General features: G+C 29.7%; 1 protein-coding gene across 1 annotated transcript; it reads right to left on the bottom strand.

Annotated features, from left to right (window-relative positions):
• Window positions 1-10,050: 10,050 nt before the first annotated feature.
• LOC131172739 (uncharacterized mitochondrial protein AtMg00810-like) lies at window positions 10,051-13,152 on the bottom strand. The gene is made up of 3 exons (XM_058134258.1): window positions 13,112-13,152; window positions 10,901-13,003; window positions 10,051-10,113 (listed from the first exon to the last, which is right to left on the bottom strand). The coding sequence occupies exons 1-2, from the start codon at window positions 13,150-13,152 to the stop codon at window positions 11,761-11,763; spliced, it is 1,284 nt and encodes a 427-aa protein (XP_057990241.1). The 3' UTR covers window positions 10,051-10,113; window positions 10,901-11,760.
• Window positions 13,153-13,674: the final 522 nt, after the last annotated feature.

The following is a 13,674-nucleotide window of genomic DNA, read 5'->3' as shown; positions in this document are numbered from 1 at the left end:
TTAGAAATACCTTTTATTACTTAACTTCTATTTATTTTTATAAAAAATAATTTATATATAAAAAATATTTTTTATAAAAATTATTTCAAAAAAAAATTTCTGTGATAATATTTTATATTATTTAATTATAATATTAAGTTAATAATATATATTTATATTATATATATAAAATATGTATTCCAGCTTTTTTCATCTTTGCTACGCGTGCAAATACTGCCAATCCTGCCCACCCCTCCATGTTTCCTCACTCGCAAGCTTCACCATACGATTAATTACTTTGAGGCCCTTTACTTCCCTTTCTTCCTTCTTGGAAAACTTGGGGCCTGTTGTGTTGTTAGTGAAAGGAAAGGGAGAGGAAAATGGTTGTGGAAGATGAAAAGCAATTACCTTATTTTGTTGGAAGGAAAAATTAAAAAGGAAAAAAAAAATCTCCAATTATTCTGTTTTGTTAGAAGCTGAAAGGGAAAGAACTCCAAAAATTTAGCATTTTGTTTTTTATATAAATTGAATGGAAAAGACAAGAAAATAAAGTTAATTTTTTTCGTTTTTCTTCTATATCTCTTTTTTTTCTTTAATAATTATTTTTAATATAATTTATTTGTTTAATAAAAATATAATAGTAAAAAAGTGTACATCTTTTATATTACACCAATTGTATCTTGATTTTTATATTAAAAAGGTGTTATATCTTGATGTTAAAATATAAATTTTAATTTCTTATCCAATAATAACAATCGTAAATTCATGCTTTATCGGAGTTTTCATGAATAATTTAATTTTAAAATTATAATTATAATTAAAATAATAATAAAATTTTAATTTGAATATTTTTTTAATGTCAATATATTCTGAATTAAACTTCAATAGTAAAATTACAGCCAGACAAAAAAAAAAAAGTAAAAATCACAGAGTTTTTAAAATACAATTTTTTTTTATAAATACTTAAAATATAAAGCATTGCATGTGAAATTGCAGGGAAATGGCTGATGAAGTAGAAGCTGGCCATGAGAAGATGAGTGGAAAGCATTTTGTCGGCAATTACTAATGAACAATCAAGGAACGGCTAGCATTTTGTCAGCAAAGTAAATGCACAAAGCTGCAAACAAAGTCCTCATAAATTTGAATTCCAAACTCAATGTGGAAGGCAACGCTTAAAGGGTAATTTTTATAGCCCTATTTCTCTTTCTTAATTTTAACTTTTTATTAAAAAATGCTAATCTATAACAAATTTTTAAATTAAAAAATCACTCTAAATTATAGTATGATGTTTACAAATATAATTTTAATACTTTTCATCAATGGATAAATTCTCCTATTTTACAAAAAATAAATTATTGTGATGATATTAATATTTTTATAATGAGGTCCAGATACTAAGAAAGAAAGAAGATGAAGATGACCAAAAACACCATAATATTCTTCTAGGAAGGAACATATTACTAATGGACAAAAAGGAATGACTAGCATTTAGTCAACAAAGTATGTGATAATTGTGTAGAATCATTTCGTCAACATCAGAATCGCCTTCCAGGAAGGATCGTATAGCTTTATTTAGTCCACACAAAGTAAATGCAAAACAGTAGAGTAGAGTGGGCCTAATAATTCGTTGGGATTGAATTCCAAACTTACTCTTAGCGTGTGGGGTTTAGTAATAGGAACTTTAACAAAAGCTTTTTTCCCTTTGCTTTCCACTCTTCCAATCCACTGTGCTCTCGATAAAGCAAAAAATCGAATAAGAAATCATTTTGTCCAAACTATTTTTCCTTTTCAATGTTTTCTCTCTAATCTTTTGTTCTGTATGGCCAGCATTAATCAGAAATTTCAATTTCATACTTAATGGCGAAGGCAGCTGCTGCGGCTCTTATTGTGTGGGGTTTAACCATGGGAATTAATTAATTAACAAAAGCTTTTCCCTTTATTTTCTACTCTTTCCCCTAGTAAAACTGAATGCAATTTCTTCCACTGTGCTCGTTCCAGCTTCTTTCATCTTTGCTACGCGTGCAAATAGTACCAATCCTGCCCACCCCACCATGTTTTCTTACTCGCAAGCTTCACCATAAGATTAATTATATCATTAAAAATTATAAGTGGAAGGCAACTAAAAAGCTCGTCGGGCCTCTGCATAGAAACTATCAAAAGCTTTGCCCTTTATTTTCTTTTCTTCCTTGTAGAAAAATTTGGGGCCTGTTTTGTTGTTAGTGAAAGGAAAGGGAGAAGAAAATGGTTGCGGAAGATAAAAGGCAATTACCTTATTTTGTTGGAACGAAAATGCTTAAAGAGTATTTTGTGTTATTTTGTTTTCATTTAAATTAGGTAGAAAAGAGAGGATAATAAGATTAATTTTTTTAAAAAAATTTTTTTTCCTTTAATAATTATTTTTATTATAATTTATTTATTTATTTAATATGAGTATAATAATAAAAATAAAATAATTTTCTTTATTTATTTATTTTTTAAATAAGGAAAATAAACATACCACTTTTTTTCATTTCATTTTCCTATGAAAAAAATTTATAGTAATTTTAAAAGAAATTTATGAAGCGACAAAATTTACTTTTTCTGATTTTTCTAAGTTTCAACAATCCATTTCTTTTATTTTAAGATACTGAAATAAAAAATCCACCCAAAAGAAAATAAAGAAATAATTTTTTTATTTATATATAAATTTATTTAATAATTAAATAATAAAAATAAAAACAAAAATGAATGTCCAAATTATTTAGATACGCATGTTTTATATTAGGCCCCAATTGTACCCTGATTTTATACTAAAAAAGTTTTATATCTTGATGTTAAAAATTAAATTTTAATTTCTTACCCAATAATAATAATAATAATAATCATAAATTCACACTTTACCCGAGTCTTCATGAATAATTTGATTTTAAAATTATAATTAGAATTAAAATAATAATAAAATTTTAATTTGAATATGTTTTTTTAATATCAATGTATTCTATAAGAATTAAACTTCAATAGTAAAATTGCACAGCTTTTAGAATATAAAATATTTTTTTTTCCCTAGAATGCCATGCATATAAATGCTTAAAATACAAAGCATTACATGTCGAATTGCAGGGAAAGGTTGATGAAGGAACATATTATTTACTAATGAACAATTAAAGGAATGGCTAGCATTTTGTCAGCAAAGTAAATCCACAAAGCTGCAAACAAAGTCCTCATAAATTTGAATTCCAAACTTAATATGGAAGGCAACGTTTAAGGGGTAATTTTTATAGTTGTATTTGAATTTTGCCCCATATTTTATTTTTGTTTTTTAATTTTAAATTTTTTATTAAAAAATTCTTAAATTTTAATTTGGTTTAAGAAAATTCCTCTAATATGTAATAGTGAATTTTTAAATTAAAAATTTACTCTAAACTATAGTATGATATCTATAAATATAGTTTCAGTATAGTAAATTTTTAAATTAAAAATGTACTCTAAACTATAGTATGATATCTATAAATATTGTTTTAGTACTTTTTATTGATGGATAAATCCTCTTATTTTAAAGAAAATAAATCATTATGATAGTATTGATATTTTTATAATAAAGTCCAAGTAATTTTTGAAATGGCTGATTTTTTTTTTTTTTTTGGTTGAATGTGAAAGGATAAGGTGTAAAAAGATAATTTCATTTTTTTCATTTTAAAAACCTACTATCTCAGGTTTATATAACAGGTTAAAGGAATTTTAGTGAAACAAAATTAATCTTTAAGGATTTTTTTATTAATAAATTAAAATTAAGAGACGGAAATGAAATATAGAGCAAAATTCAAGATGAATTATAAAAATTATCCAAGAAGGGTCTTGTGCAAGTGACTTTGAACAAGCTACAGAGAGCAAAATAATTAATATTAGAGATGAATATTTGGGTAAACTAAATAGTCTGATACAAGAAATTTATGAACAAATGAAGAAGTAAAGGAAGAATGAAAAAAAGAAAGAGGATGAAGATGGCCAGAAACACCATAATATTCTTCTAGGAAGGAACATATTTCTAATGGACAATATGAAACGATTAGCATTTAGTTCACAAACTCATGTGAATTGGAATTATATATTAACAAAATTACATGAAAAAAGGTGCAATTCTCGATTAGTCGCCTTCCAGAAAAGATCGCTTAGGCACTGCTCTATTTAGTCAACACAAAGTAAATGGAAAGCAATAGCGTAGAGTGGGCCCCCACCATATGGAGTCTTCACCAACTCCATATTTTATTAAGGTCAATTATTTTATTTTATTTTAAATTTCTGCAAAATTTAAATTTTAGGTTTTTAAAAAAATTAAAATTTTAAATTTCTTAATTTTAATATAATTAAAGAATTTAATTCAAATTTTCAGACAAAATATCACAAGACATATATAGCCTCAATAAAATTATATTTCTGACACAAAATAACTTACAGATGCCTTCACTAAAGAATATGATGAAGACTATTAATTAATTTTGATTTCACACATTACAAAGAAAATATATAGTCTGATGCAAGAAATTTATGAACAAATGAAGAGCTTTTAGTCAACATCAGATTTGCCTTCCAGGAAGGATCGTATAGCTCCATTTGGTCCACACAATTAAATGCAAAACAGTAGAGTGGGTCTAATAATTGATTGGGATTCAATTCTAAACGTGGCGTGTGGGATTGAAGCATTGCAGCTTTCACAAAAGCTTTTCCTTTACTTTCAGCTCTTCCACTGTGCTTCTTGCCACCAATGTGGAGTCTTCACCAACTTCACATTTTATTAAGCTCATTTCTTTTATTTTATTTTAAAAAATATAATTACTACCCTAGGACATGATTGAGAGTATTAATTTTGACTTGACACTTTATGAAATTTATAATTTTATAGTTTTAAAAATAAAAATTATTATTAAATTAATTATCAAATATCATAAAAAAAAAAATACTAGAAAATGTGCTAAATTTTTATTCATCTTTTATTACTAAAATTTTTACATATAAAAAAAGAAAAATAAGGCATGTTTGGCTAAAAAAAAAAAGGTCGTAATTTGAAATTCAAAATTTCAGTTAAAAAGAAAATCTATTTTGACAAGGTTTATAGCAAAGTGAAAGTAAATTTATTAAGTAGTTAGAAATACCTTTTATTACTTAACTTCTATTTTTTTTATAAAAAATAATTTATATATAAAAAATATTTTTTATAAAAATTATTTCAAAAAAAAAAATTTCTGTGATAATATTTTATATTATTTAATTATAATATTAAGTTAATAATATATATTTATATTATATATATATATAATATGTATTCCAGCTTTTTTCATCTTTGCTACGCGTGCAAATACTGCCAATCCTGCCCACCCCTCCATGTTTCCTCACTCGCTAGCTTCACCATACGATTAATTATATGGTTAAAAATTATGAGTGGCAGGCAACTAAAAAGCTCGTGGGGTCTCTGCCAAGAAACTAGCAAAAGCTTTGAGGCCCTTTACTTCCCTTTCTTCCTTCTTGAAAAACTTGGGGCCTGCTGTGTTGTTAGTGAAAGGAAAGGGAGAGGAAAATGGTTGTGGAAGATGAAAAGCAATTACCTTATTTTGTTGGAAGGAAAAATTAAAAAGGAAAAAAAAAATCTCCAATTATTCTGTTTTGTTAGAAGCTGAAAGGGAAAGAACTCTAAAAATTTAGCATTTTGTTTTTTATATAAATTGAATGGAAAAGACAAGAAAATAAAGTTAATTTTTTTCGTTTTTCTTCTATATCTCTTTTTTTTCTTTAATAATTATTTTTAATATAATTTATTTGTTTAATAAAAATATATTAAAAAGGTGTTATATCTTGATGTTAAAATATAAATTTTAATTTCTTAGCCAATAATAATAATCATAAATTCATGCTTTATCGGAGTTTTCATGAATAATTTAATTTTAAAATTATAATTATAATTAAAATAATAATAAAATTTTAATTTGAATATTTTTTTAATATCAATATATTCTGAATTAAACTTCAATAGTAAAATTACAGTCAGACAAAAAAAAAAAAGTAAAAATCACAATTTTTAAAATACAATTTTTTTTTTATAAATACTTAAAATATAAAGCATTACATGTGAAATTGCAGGGAAATGGCTGATGAAGTAGAAGCTGGCCATTAGAAGATGAGTGGAAGGCATTTTGTCGGCAATTACTAATGAACAATCAAGGAACGGCTAGCATTTTGTCAGCAAAGTAAATGCACAAAGCTGCAAACAAAGTCCTCATAAATTTGAATTCCAAACTCAATGTGGAAGGCAACGCTTAAAGGGTAAGTTTTATAACCCTATTTCTCTTTCTTAATTTTAACTTTTTATTAAAAAATGCTAATCTATAACAAATTTTTAAATTAAAAAATCACTCTAAATTATAATACGATGTTTACAAATATAATTTTAATACTTTTTATCAATAGATAAATTCTCCTATTTTATAAAAAATAAATTATTGTGATGATATTAATATTTTTATAATGAGGTCCAGATAATTATTAGAATGATCAAATTTTTTGAATGTGAAAGAAAAGAGAATAAAAATAAATTATTTTATTTTTTTAATATAAAAATATATATATATCAAATTAAAGAGATTTTAGTGAAACAAAATTAAATTTATTAACTAGTCTCATACAAGAAATTTATGAAGAAATGAAGAAGTAAAGGAAGAACAAAAAAAAAAAAGAAGGGGGGAAGACGAAGATGATCGGAAGACCATGATATTCTTCTAGGAAAGAACATATCACTAATGGACTACATAAAACGACTGGCATTTAGTCCACAAAGTCATGTGAGTTGAAATTATATATTAACAAAAAGGTGAAATTCTTAATTATTAAAATTGCTAGCAATTCTTGATTATCTGCCATCCAGGAGGAGGGATTGCTCAGGCATTGCTTTATCTAGCAACACAAAGTAAGTAAATGGAAAGCAATGGATTAATAAAATTTAAATAGAAATACTATTTTTTTAATAAAATAAAATATTAAAAATTTATTTATTTTAAATTAAAAATAAATAGATTAATTTATAAAATTTGGTAAATTTTTTAAGGACTATTTTTTTTTTCCTTCAATTAGTTAGTTTTCTTTCTTTCTCTTGTAAGTTCTATCCTTGCTTTGTCACATGTGTCCTCCACAATTTATTCATAGAATTCCTTTAGAACAAATCATGTGTAAGAAAAAGAATCGAATTAAATTTTCACATCATTATATAATTTAAACTATTTCACCTAGAACTAAATTGACTCTCCATTTCATAACTGCACAGTTGTAAACCATATTTAGTAAAATATTAACTTAAACTGAATAATATTAATTTTATTAATTAGCAGTCTAATTACTTTTGTCAAAAGAGGGGGCATGTATAATTGTAGAAAATTATTTTCTATTTTTTATTTTCTTTTCTAAGAAAATTTGGATTTTTATTTTCCGTTTTTTTAATTTTAGTTATGAAAGTTAGAGTATAAATTTAGTTAGCAGTTGAAAATAATTTAAAAAGATGTGCATAGTAGACTCTGTTCTTGTTGAATATATTAAAGGTTGGATTGACACCATTGTTATAATAACTTGCAGATTGGAGTTGAGCAAGGTTTGAAAATGCTGAATATATTTAAGAGTTATTCAGCCAAGACCTCTACACACTAAAACGAGCAATAAGCCCACATACTAATATGCTACAACAATATTTTACTTTAAAAATGCCCTACTACATACATGATAAAATAATTTCACCTCAATTTCTCATTCAGCATTGAAAAAAAATATATATATATATAATTATATTTTAGGTGAGCAGAAAGTATAAATTGTTACATAATATAGCGTTTGAGATATACAAAATTGTGCCAAATACAAAGTTCTTTGAGAGAATGAAGATATAATCCATCAAAGAGAGAATGAAAGAAGTTCTAACAGAGGAAGAAGTTCGAAGTTGAAAAAGAGGATCATTATTAGAGACTTTGTGCAATTGTGGCAAAGAAGCTTCAGAATCAATTTTGTAACTAAACCATCTCTTGATTTTGCTTTCAGGGATTTTTTTTGTTTTTTCATTTTGAAATGTGCTATTCCTCCCTAGCATCATTTCATTGTGTTCTAGTGCCTCAACAGATTCAGTAGCATGGAAAAACATGGACTTTGAAACAAAGACAAGTAAGAAACAAAATTAATTTGATATAATAAAGCTTGAATGTGGCACACCATAATGTAAGATTCACATAAATTTTGAATCCTCCTTGGTACTAATTGGGTTTTAAATAAGATTAAGACTGTTTTTTAACATAACTAGTCAAACAAATTAGTTGTAACTATGGAAGTTCATTGCACTTCTCAATTAAGCAGCATATATATGTCAATGCGAGAAGAGATATCTGCAAGACTACAACTTAAATAAAAACCATAAGGACCGCAAGTGTTCTCAAATCCATATAGTGGTGATGTTTTCTAATCTTGGGCACTAGAAGCAATTTCTGAAAACTTAAGCATCCAATTTATTAATGTATAATGTGTTTCTCTTAGGAAGTCCAAACAAGCATAGTCAGAAAATATTATTAAAAAAAAAATAGAGATGTTTAGGGGGAAAAACCAGAAGATGGTGCTACCCGTCATCAACATGTCACACATCATGTACCCAACCTGTACTAAACAATTGCCATACAAACACTGCTAAGGTGTCAACCTAAATGGTCTCAACAAAACAGACCTTTCAAGGTTCAAACAACCCAACAAGCCATTATCTGGTGCAGCCAAAAAATGCACTAGATCCCAGTGTTAGATAGAGTTCTTTCTCCAGAATGAGAGCACCAAAGTTTTCAATGCTCATTACTGAACTTTGATTCAAGATTGAATTTGCATCCTCCTGTAACAGGAAATTGAAACCAACCGTGGGAAGCTCATGTTTAAAATAAAATGTAAATTACCTAAGTGCTTGGAAAACAGAAAAATGAGAAAATCTCCAACTACTGATTTGGGAATTTCACACAGCCTAATTGCTCCCATGAAAATTATTTGTAATTTGAGAATGAACATTGTCCTGCTTGTCAGGGCACAAGGCATCAATTGTCAATTGATTGCCATTACATACTTAAGACACTTGAATGAATCTACCTGGTTTTTATTAACCCAAAAAAAAAAAAAAAAAGATAGCTCCAATTGCAGCAAATTGTGTCATCTCCCACCTTGAAGCGGTTAAGAAGCAAGTGTGCTGACAGAGAATATTGAAATTAAGAATGCTAAAACAGCAAATAAGAAATAGATTTACCTTTTCCCTTTCCTCTTTCTCTTCCTTTTCCTTCTTCCATGATTCAAGATGTCATTTTGGTTCTCATCCTCCTCTAGATTCAATAAGTCATCGTGTTCCTTATCCACATGTTCGCCTTCGCTGTCTACCTCATGTTTTTTTTTTTTTTTTCAATGCTTATTAATGAATTATGATGTCCAATTTAACAGGAAATTGAATCCAACAGTAGGAAGCTCATCTTTCAAATAAAATGCATATTAACAACATGCTTGGAAAAGAGAAAAAAGGGAAAATGGCCACTACTAATTTGGAAATTTCACAGAGCCTAATTCTTCAGGAAGGCCAAAATGCATGCACTGCTTCTATGAAAATTTATTGTAGATTGAGAACGAACATTGTCCGACTTTTCAGGGCACAAGGCATCTATTGGCAATTGATTACCATTACATACTGAAGACATTTGAGTGAATCCACCTGGTTTTTTTCTTTATAACCCAAAAAAATAAAAAAAGAATAGTTCTAAATGCTGTAGATTGTGTAATGTCTAACCTTAGAGCAGTTAAGAAGCAAGTGTGCTGAGGGAGAATATTGAAATTAAGGATCCTACAGCAGCAAATAAGAAATAGAATTACCTTTTCATTTTCTTCTTCCTCTTTCTTTTCCTTCTCTCACGATTCAAAATGTCATTTTGGTTCTCATCCTCCTCCTTCTTCCTCTTTCTTTTCCTTCTCTCACGATTCAAAATGTCATTTTGGTTCTCATCCTCCTCCCGATTCAACAAGTCATCATGTTCCTTATCCTCAGGTTTGTCTTCATCATCTTCCTAATTTTTTTTTTTTTCAGTGCTTATAAATGAATTTTGATGTCCAATTTTGCTCCTGTAACAGGAAATTTAATCCAATAGTAGGAAGCTCATCTTTAAAATAAAATGTATATTAACTACTGATTTGGAAACGTCGCACAGCCTAATTCTTCGGGAAGGCCAAAATGCATGTATTTCTTCTATGAAAGTTTATTGTAGATTGAGAATGAATATTGTCCTGCTTCTCTGGGCACAAGGCATCCAATGGCAATTGATTGCCATCACATACTTAAGATACTTGTGTGAATCTAACTGCTTTTTTTTATAGAAAAAAGAAATTGAATATTTCTAAATGCAGCAGAAATATTATGTCACAAAAATGAGAGTGAAAATCAATGAATGAAAGGATAATATCCATCTAACATATGGCATACATAAATAGGTTGGTCAAGCAATAAGTAGGCATCAACATGAACAGAGTAATTGGAAGAAATCGGGGTCCAATATTGTAAAATTTAGTATTTATAAACAGAATATGGAGCAGCAGATTGTGTAATGTCTAACATTGGAGCAGTTAAGAAGCAAATGTGGTGACGGAGAATGTTGAAATTAAGAATGCTAAAACAGCAAATAAGAAATAGATTTACCTTTTGCTTTTCCTCTTCCTCTTCCTTTTTGTTCTTTCATGATTCAAAATGTCATTTTGGTTCTCATCCTCCTCCTGATTCAATAAGTCATCTTGTTGCTCCTGTAACAAGAAATTGAATCCAACAATAGGAAGCTCATCTTGAACTGCAAGTATTTGTAAGAGAAAAGCAATTATGAATGCTAAAAAGTAACAGCAAACTAGAAATTAGTTATACCTGTTGTTGTGAAACTAGAAATTAGTTGTCTTCCAATATTTGAAGAAGTGGTTGGTGATCCTTGTCATCCTGATGCTCTTCATTTCTGCTTCTCTTTTTATTTCTACTATATATCGGATGGACCCCACACTCCACAATTTTCGCAAACACAGTGGGGGAAGTAAAATGTGGCTCTAATGAAACACTCTTCATCAAAACGTGTCCTCAATCCATTGAATGAAAGCAACACGTTTGATGATTAAAAAAAATACAAATTTGCAAAATCATCACCTTCAAAGAAGATGAATGTACGACGTCCCTGCCTATTTCCAGATTCATACATGAAATCCACTCTACATTTAATTCTTTTAATGAAAAAATTACAAAATGTGGTATCAGCAACAACGCAGAAAGAGAAGGCAATTAAGTGATGAAGGTCAAGTTTGAATGAAAGCGAGGACCCTTTACTCTTATATCTCATCCTTTCTGGCACTGCACCTCCTGCCATACATAATCTAACTTTCTGACCCAACAAATGGGCTTCAAAAACATCCTCGATTACTTTCTTATTCAAATTGAAGCAATTACTAAAATCAAGAAATTTGCAATCTTCAAATTCAATTTCATATGCTTCTTCATTTTCATCTGCTTCTTCACTTTTTTTTGCTTCTTCATGTAGAAAGAGATGATTCTCATTGATTTCAATTAATCTGTACATGGGTATATATATATAATTGATTCCTATAATTGTGTTCTACTAATTAGGAAGAAATCCTAAATAAGAAATCCTAAATAGGAATACAGAATACAAAATATACAGAGAAATAATATAGTGATTGACTTTCCATAACATAGTGATTGACTTTCCATAACACTCCCCCTCAAATTGGAGCATAGATGTTAATCATGCCTAACTTGTTACAAATGTAGTCAACCCTAGCTCCATTCAGAGCTTTTGTGAAAATATCTCCTAACTGCTCTCTAGTTTTGATATGTCCTGTTGAGATGATCTGTTGTTGAATCTTTTCACGAATAAAATGACAATCAATCTCAATATGTTTGGTCCGCTCATGAAACACCAGATTAGAAGCAATATGAAGAGCAGCTTGATTATCACACCACAATTTCGCAGGCAGAGAGGTCTTAAAACCTGTCTCATCTAGTAATTGAAGTATCCACATTACCTCACATACTGATTGTGCCATGGCTCTGTATTCGGATTCAGCACTAGATCGAGAAACTACACTCTGCTTCTTGCTTCTCCAAGACACCAAATTTCCTCCAATAAAAACGCAATATCCAGTAGTTGACCTCCTGTCAACCTTAGATCCAGCCCAGTCGGCATCTGAAAAACATTTAACATTCAAATGCCCATGATTACCATATAGCAAATCTCTTCTTGGAGCGCCCTTCAGATAACACAAGATTTGTTCCAAGGCTTCCCAATGAGCAACAGTTGGGGAAGACATAAACTGACTTACCACACTAACGGCATAAGCAATGTCAGGACGAGTGACTGTAAGGTAGTTCAATTTTCCTACCAATCTCCTGTATCTCTCTGGATCTTCAAACAACTCACTATCCCCTGCTAACAGTTGTAAAGTTGGAGTCATTGGTGCGCTACAAGGCTTAGCACCTAATTTTCCTGTCTCTGTTAATAGATCGAGGACATATTTTCTTTGAGACAAGAAAATACCCTTCTTACTTCTCATAACTTCGATACCCAAGAAATACTTTAACAATCTCAAGTCTTTGGTCTGAAACTGAGTTTGGAGGAAGGTTTTAAGAGATGAAATACCTGCAGAGTCACTCCCAGTGATGACAATGTCATCCACATAGACTACCAAGAGAATTAGACCAGCCTCAGATTGCCTATAAAATACTGAGTGATCACACTTACTCTTTTGCATACCAAATTCCTGTACTGCTTCACTGAATCTCTCAAACCATGCCCTAGGACTTTGTTTCAAGCCATAAAGAGACTTCCGAAGCCTACAAACTTTACCCAACTCCCCCTGAGCAACAAACCCAGGTGGTTGCTCCATATACACCTCTTCCTGAAGATCACCATGAAGGAAAGCATTCTTGATATCCAATTGATGCAGGGGCCAATCATATGTAGTGCTAAAGAGATAAGCGAATAGAAGTAAGTTTAGCTACAGGAGAAAAAGTATCGAGTAATCAACCCCATATGTCCGAGCATATCCTTTTGCTACAAGGCGTGCTTTTAACCTAGCCACGTAACCATCAGATTTACTCATCAGAATACCCATTTGCAACCAATAGCTTTCTTACCAGTGGGCAAAGGCAATAGTTCCCATGTACCATTAGCATCTAAAGCCTCCATTTCCTCTTTCATAGCATCACACCAGCCAGGATGAGACAGTGCCTCATCAACAGTATTAGGGATAGGAACAGAGTCTAAAGAAGTAACAAAATACCAAGAACAAGAAGACAATTGATTATAAGAAACAAAAGAAGAGATAGGGTAAGTACATGAACGTTTACCTTTACGAAGAGCAATGGGTAAGTCTAGATCATAATCATAATCAGTATGGGGTACAGGATCTCCCAACGAAGTAGCTGGTGGAGGATCTGAGTCAGGAATCTCCAATCTCCTGGAATAAACATGAACAACGGGAGGTCGAGTAGGTCTAGAGACAGAAGGAACAGGCTGTGGGAGAGGACTAGACATTGGTTGGACAGTATATATTAAGAGATCATCCTCCTCCCCCTGACTCTTATACACAGATGAGGAAAAAATGGAGTGGACTCAAAAAATGTGACATCTGCAG

This window comes from Hevea brasiliensis, chromosome 14 (genome assembly GCF_030052815.1).
Source record: "Hevea brasiliensis isolate MT/VB/25A 57/8 chromosome 14, ASM3005281v1, whole genome shotgun sequence".
NCBI classification, from domain to species: domain Eukaryota; kingdom Viridiplantae; phylum Streptophyta; class Magnoliopsida; order Malpighiales; family Euphorbiaceae; genus Hevea; species Hevea brasiliensis.
This window is presented reverse-complemented; position numbering and strand designations above follow the sequence as displayed.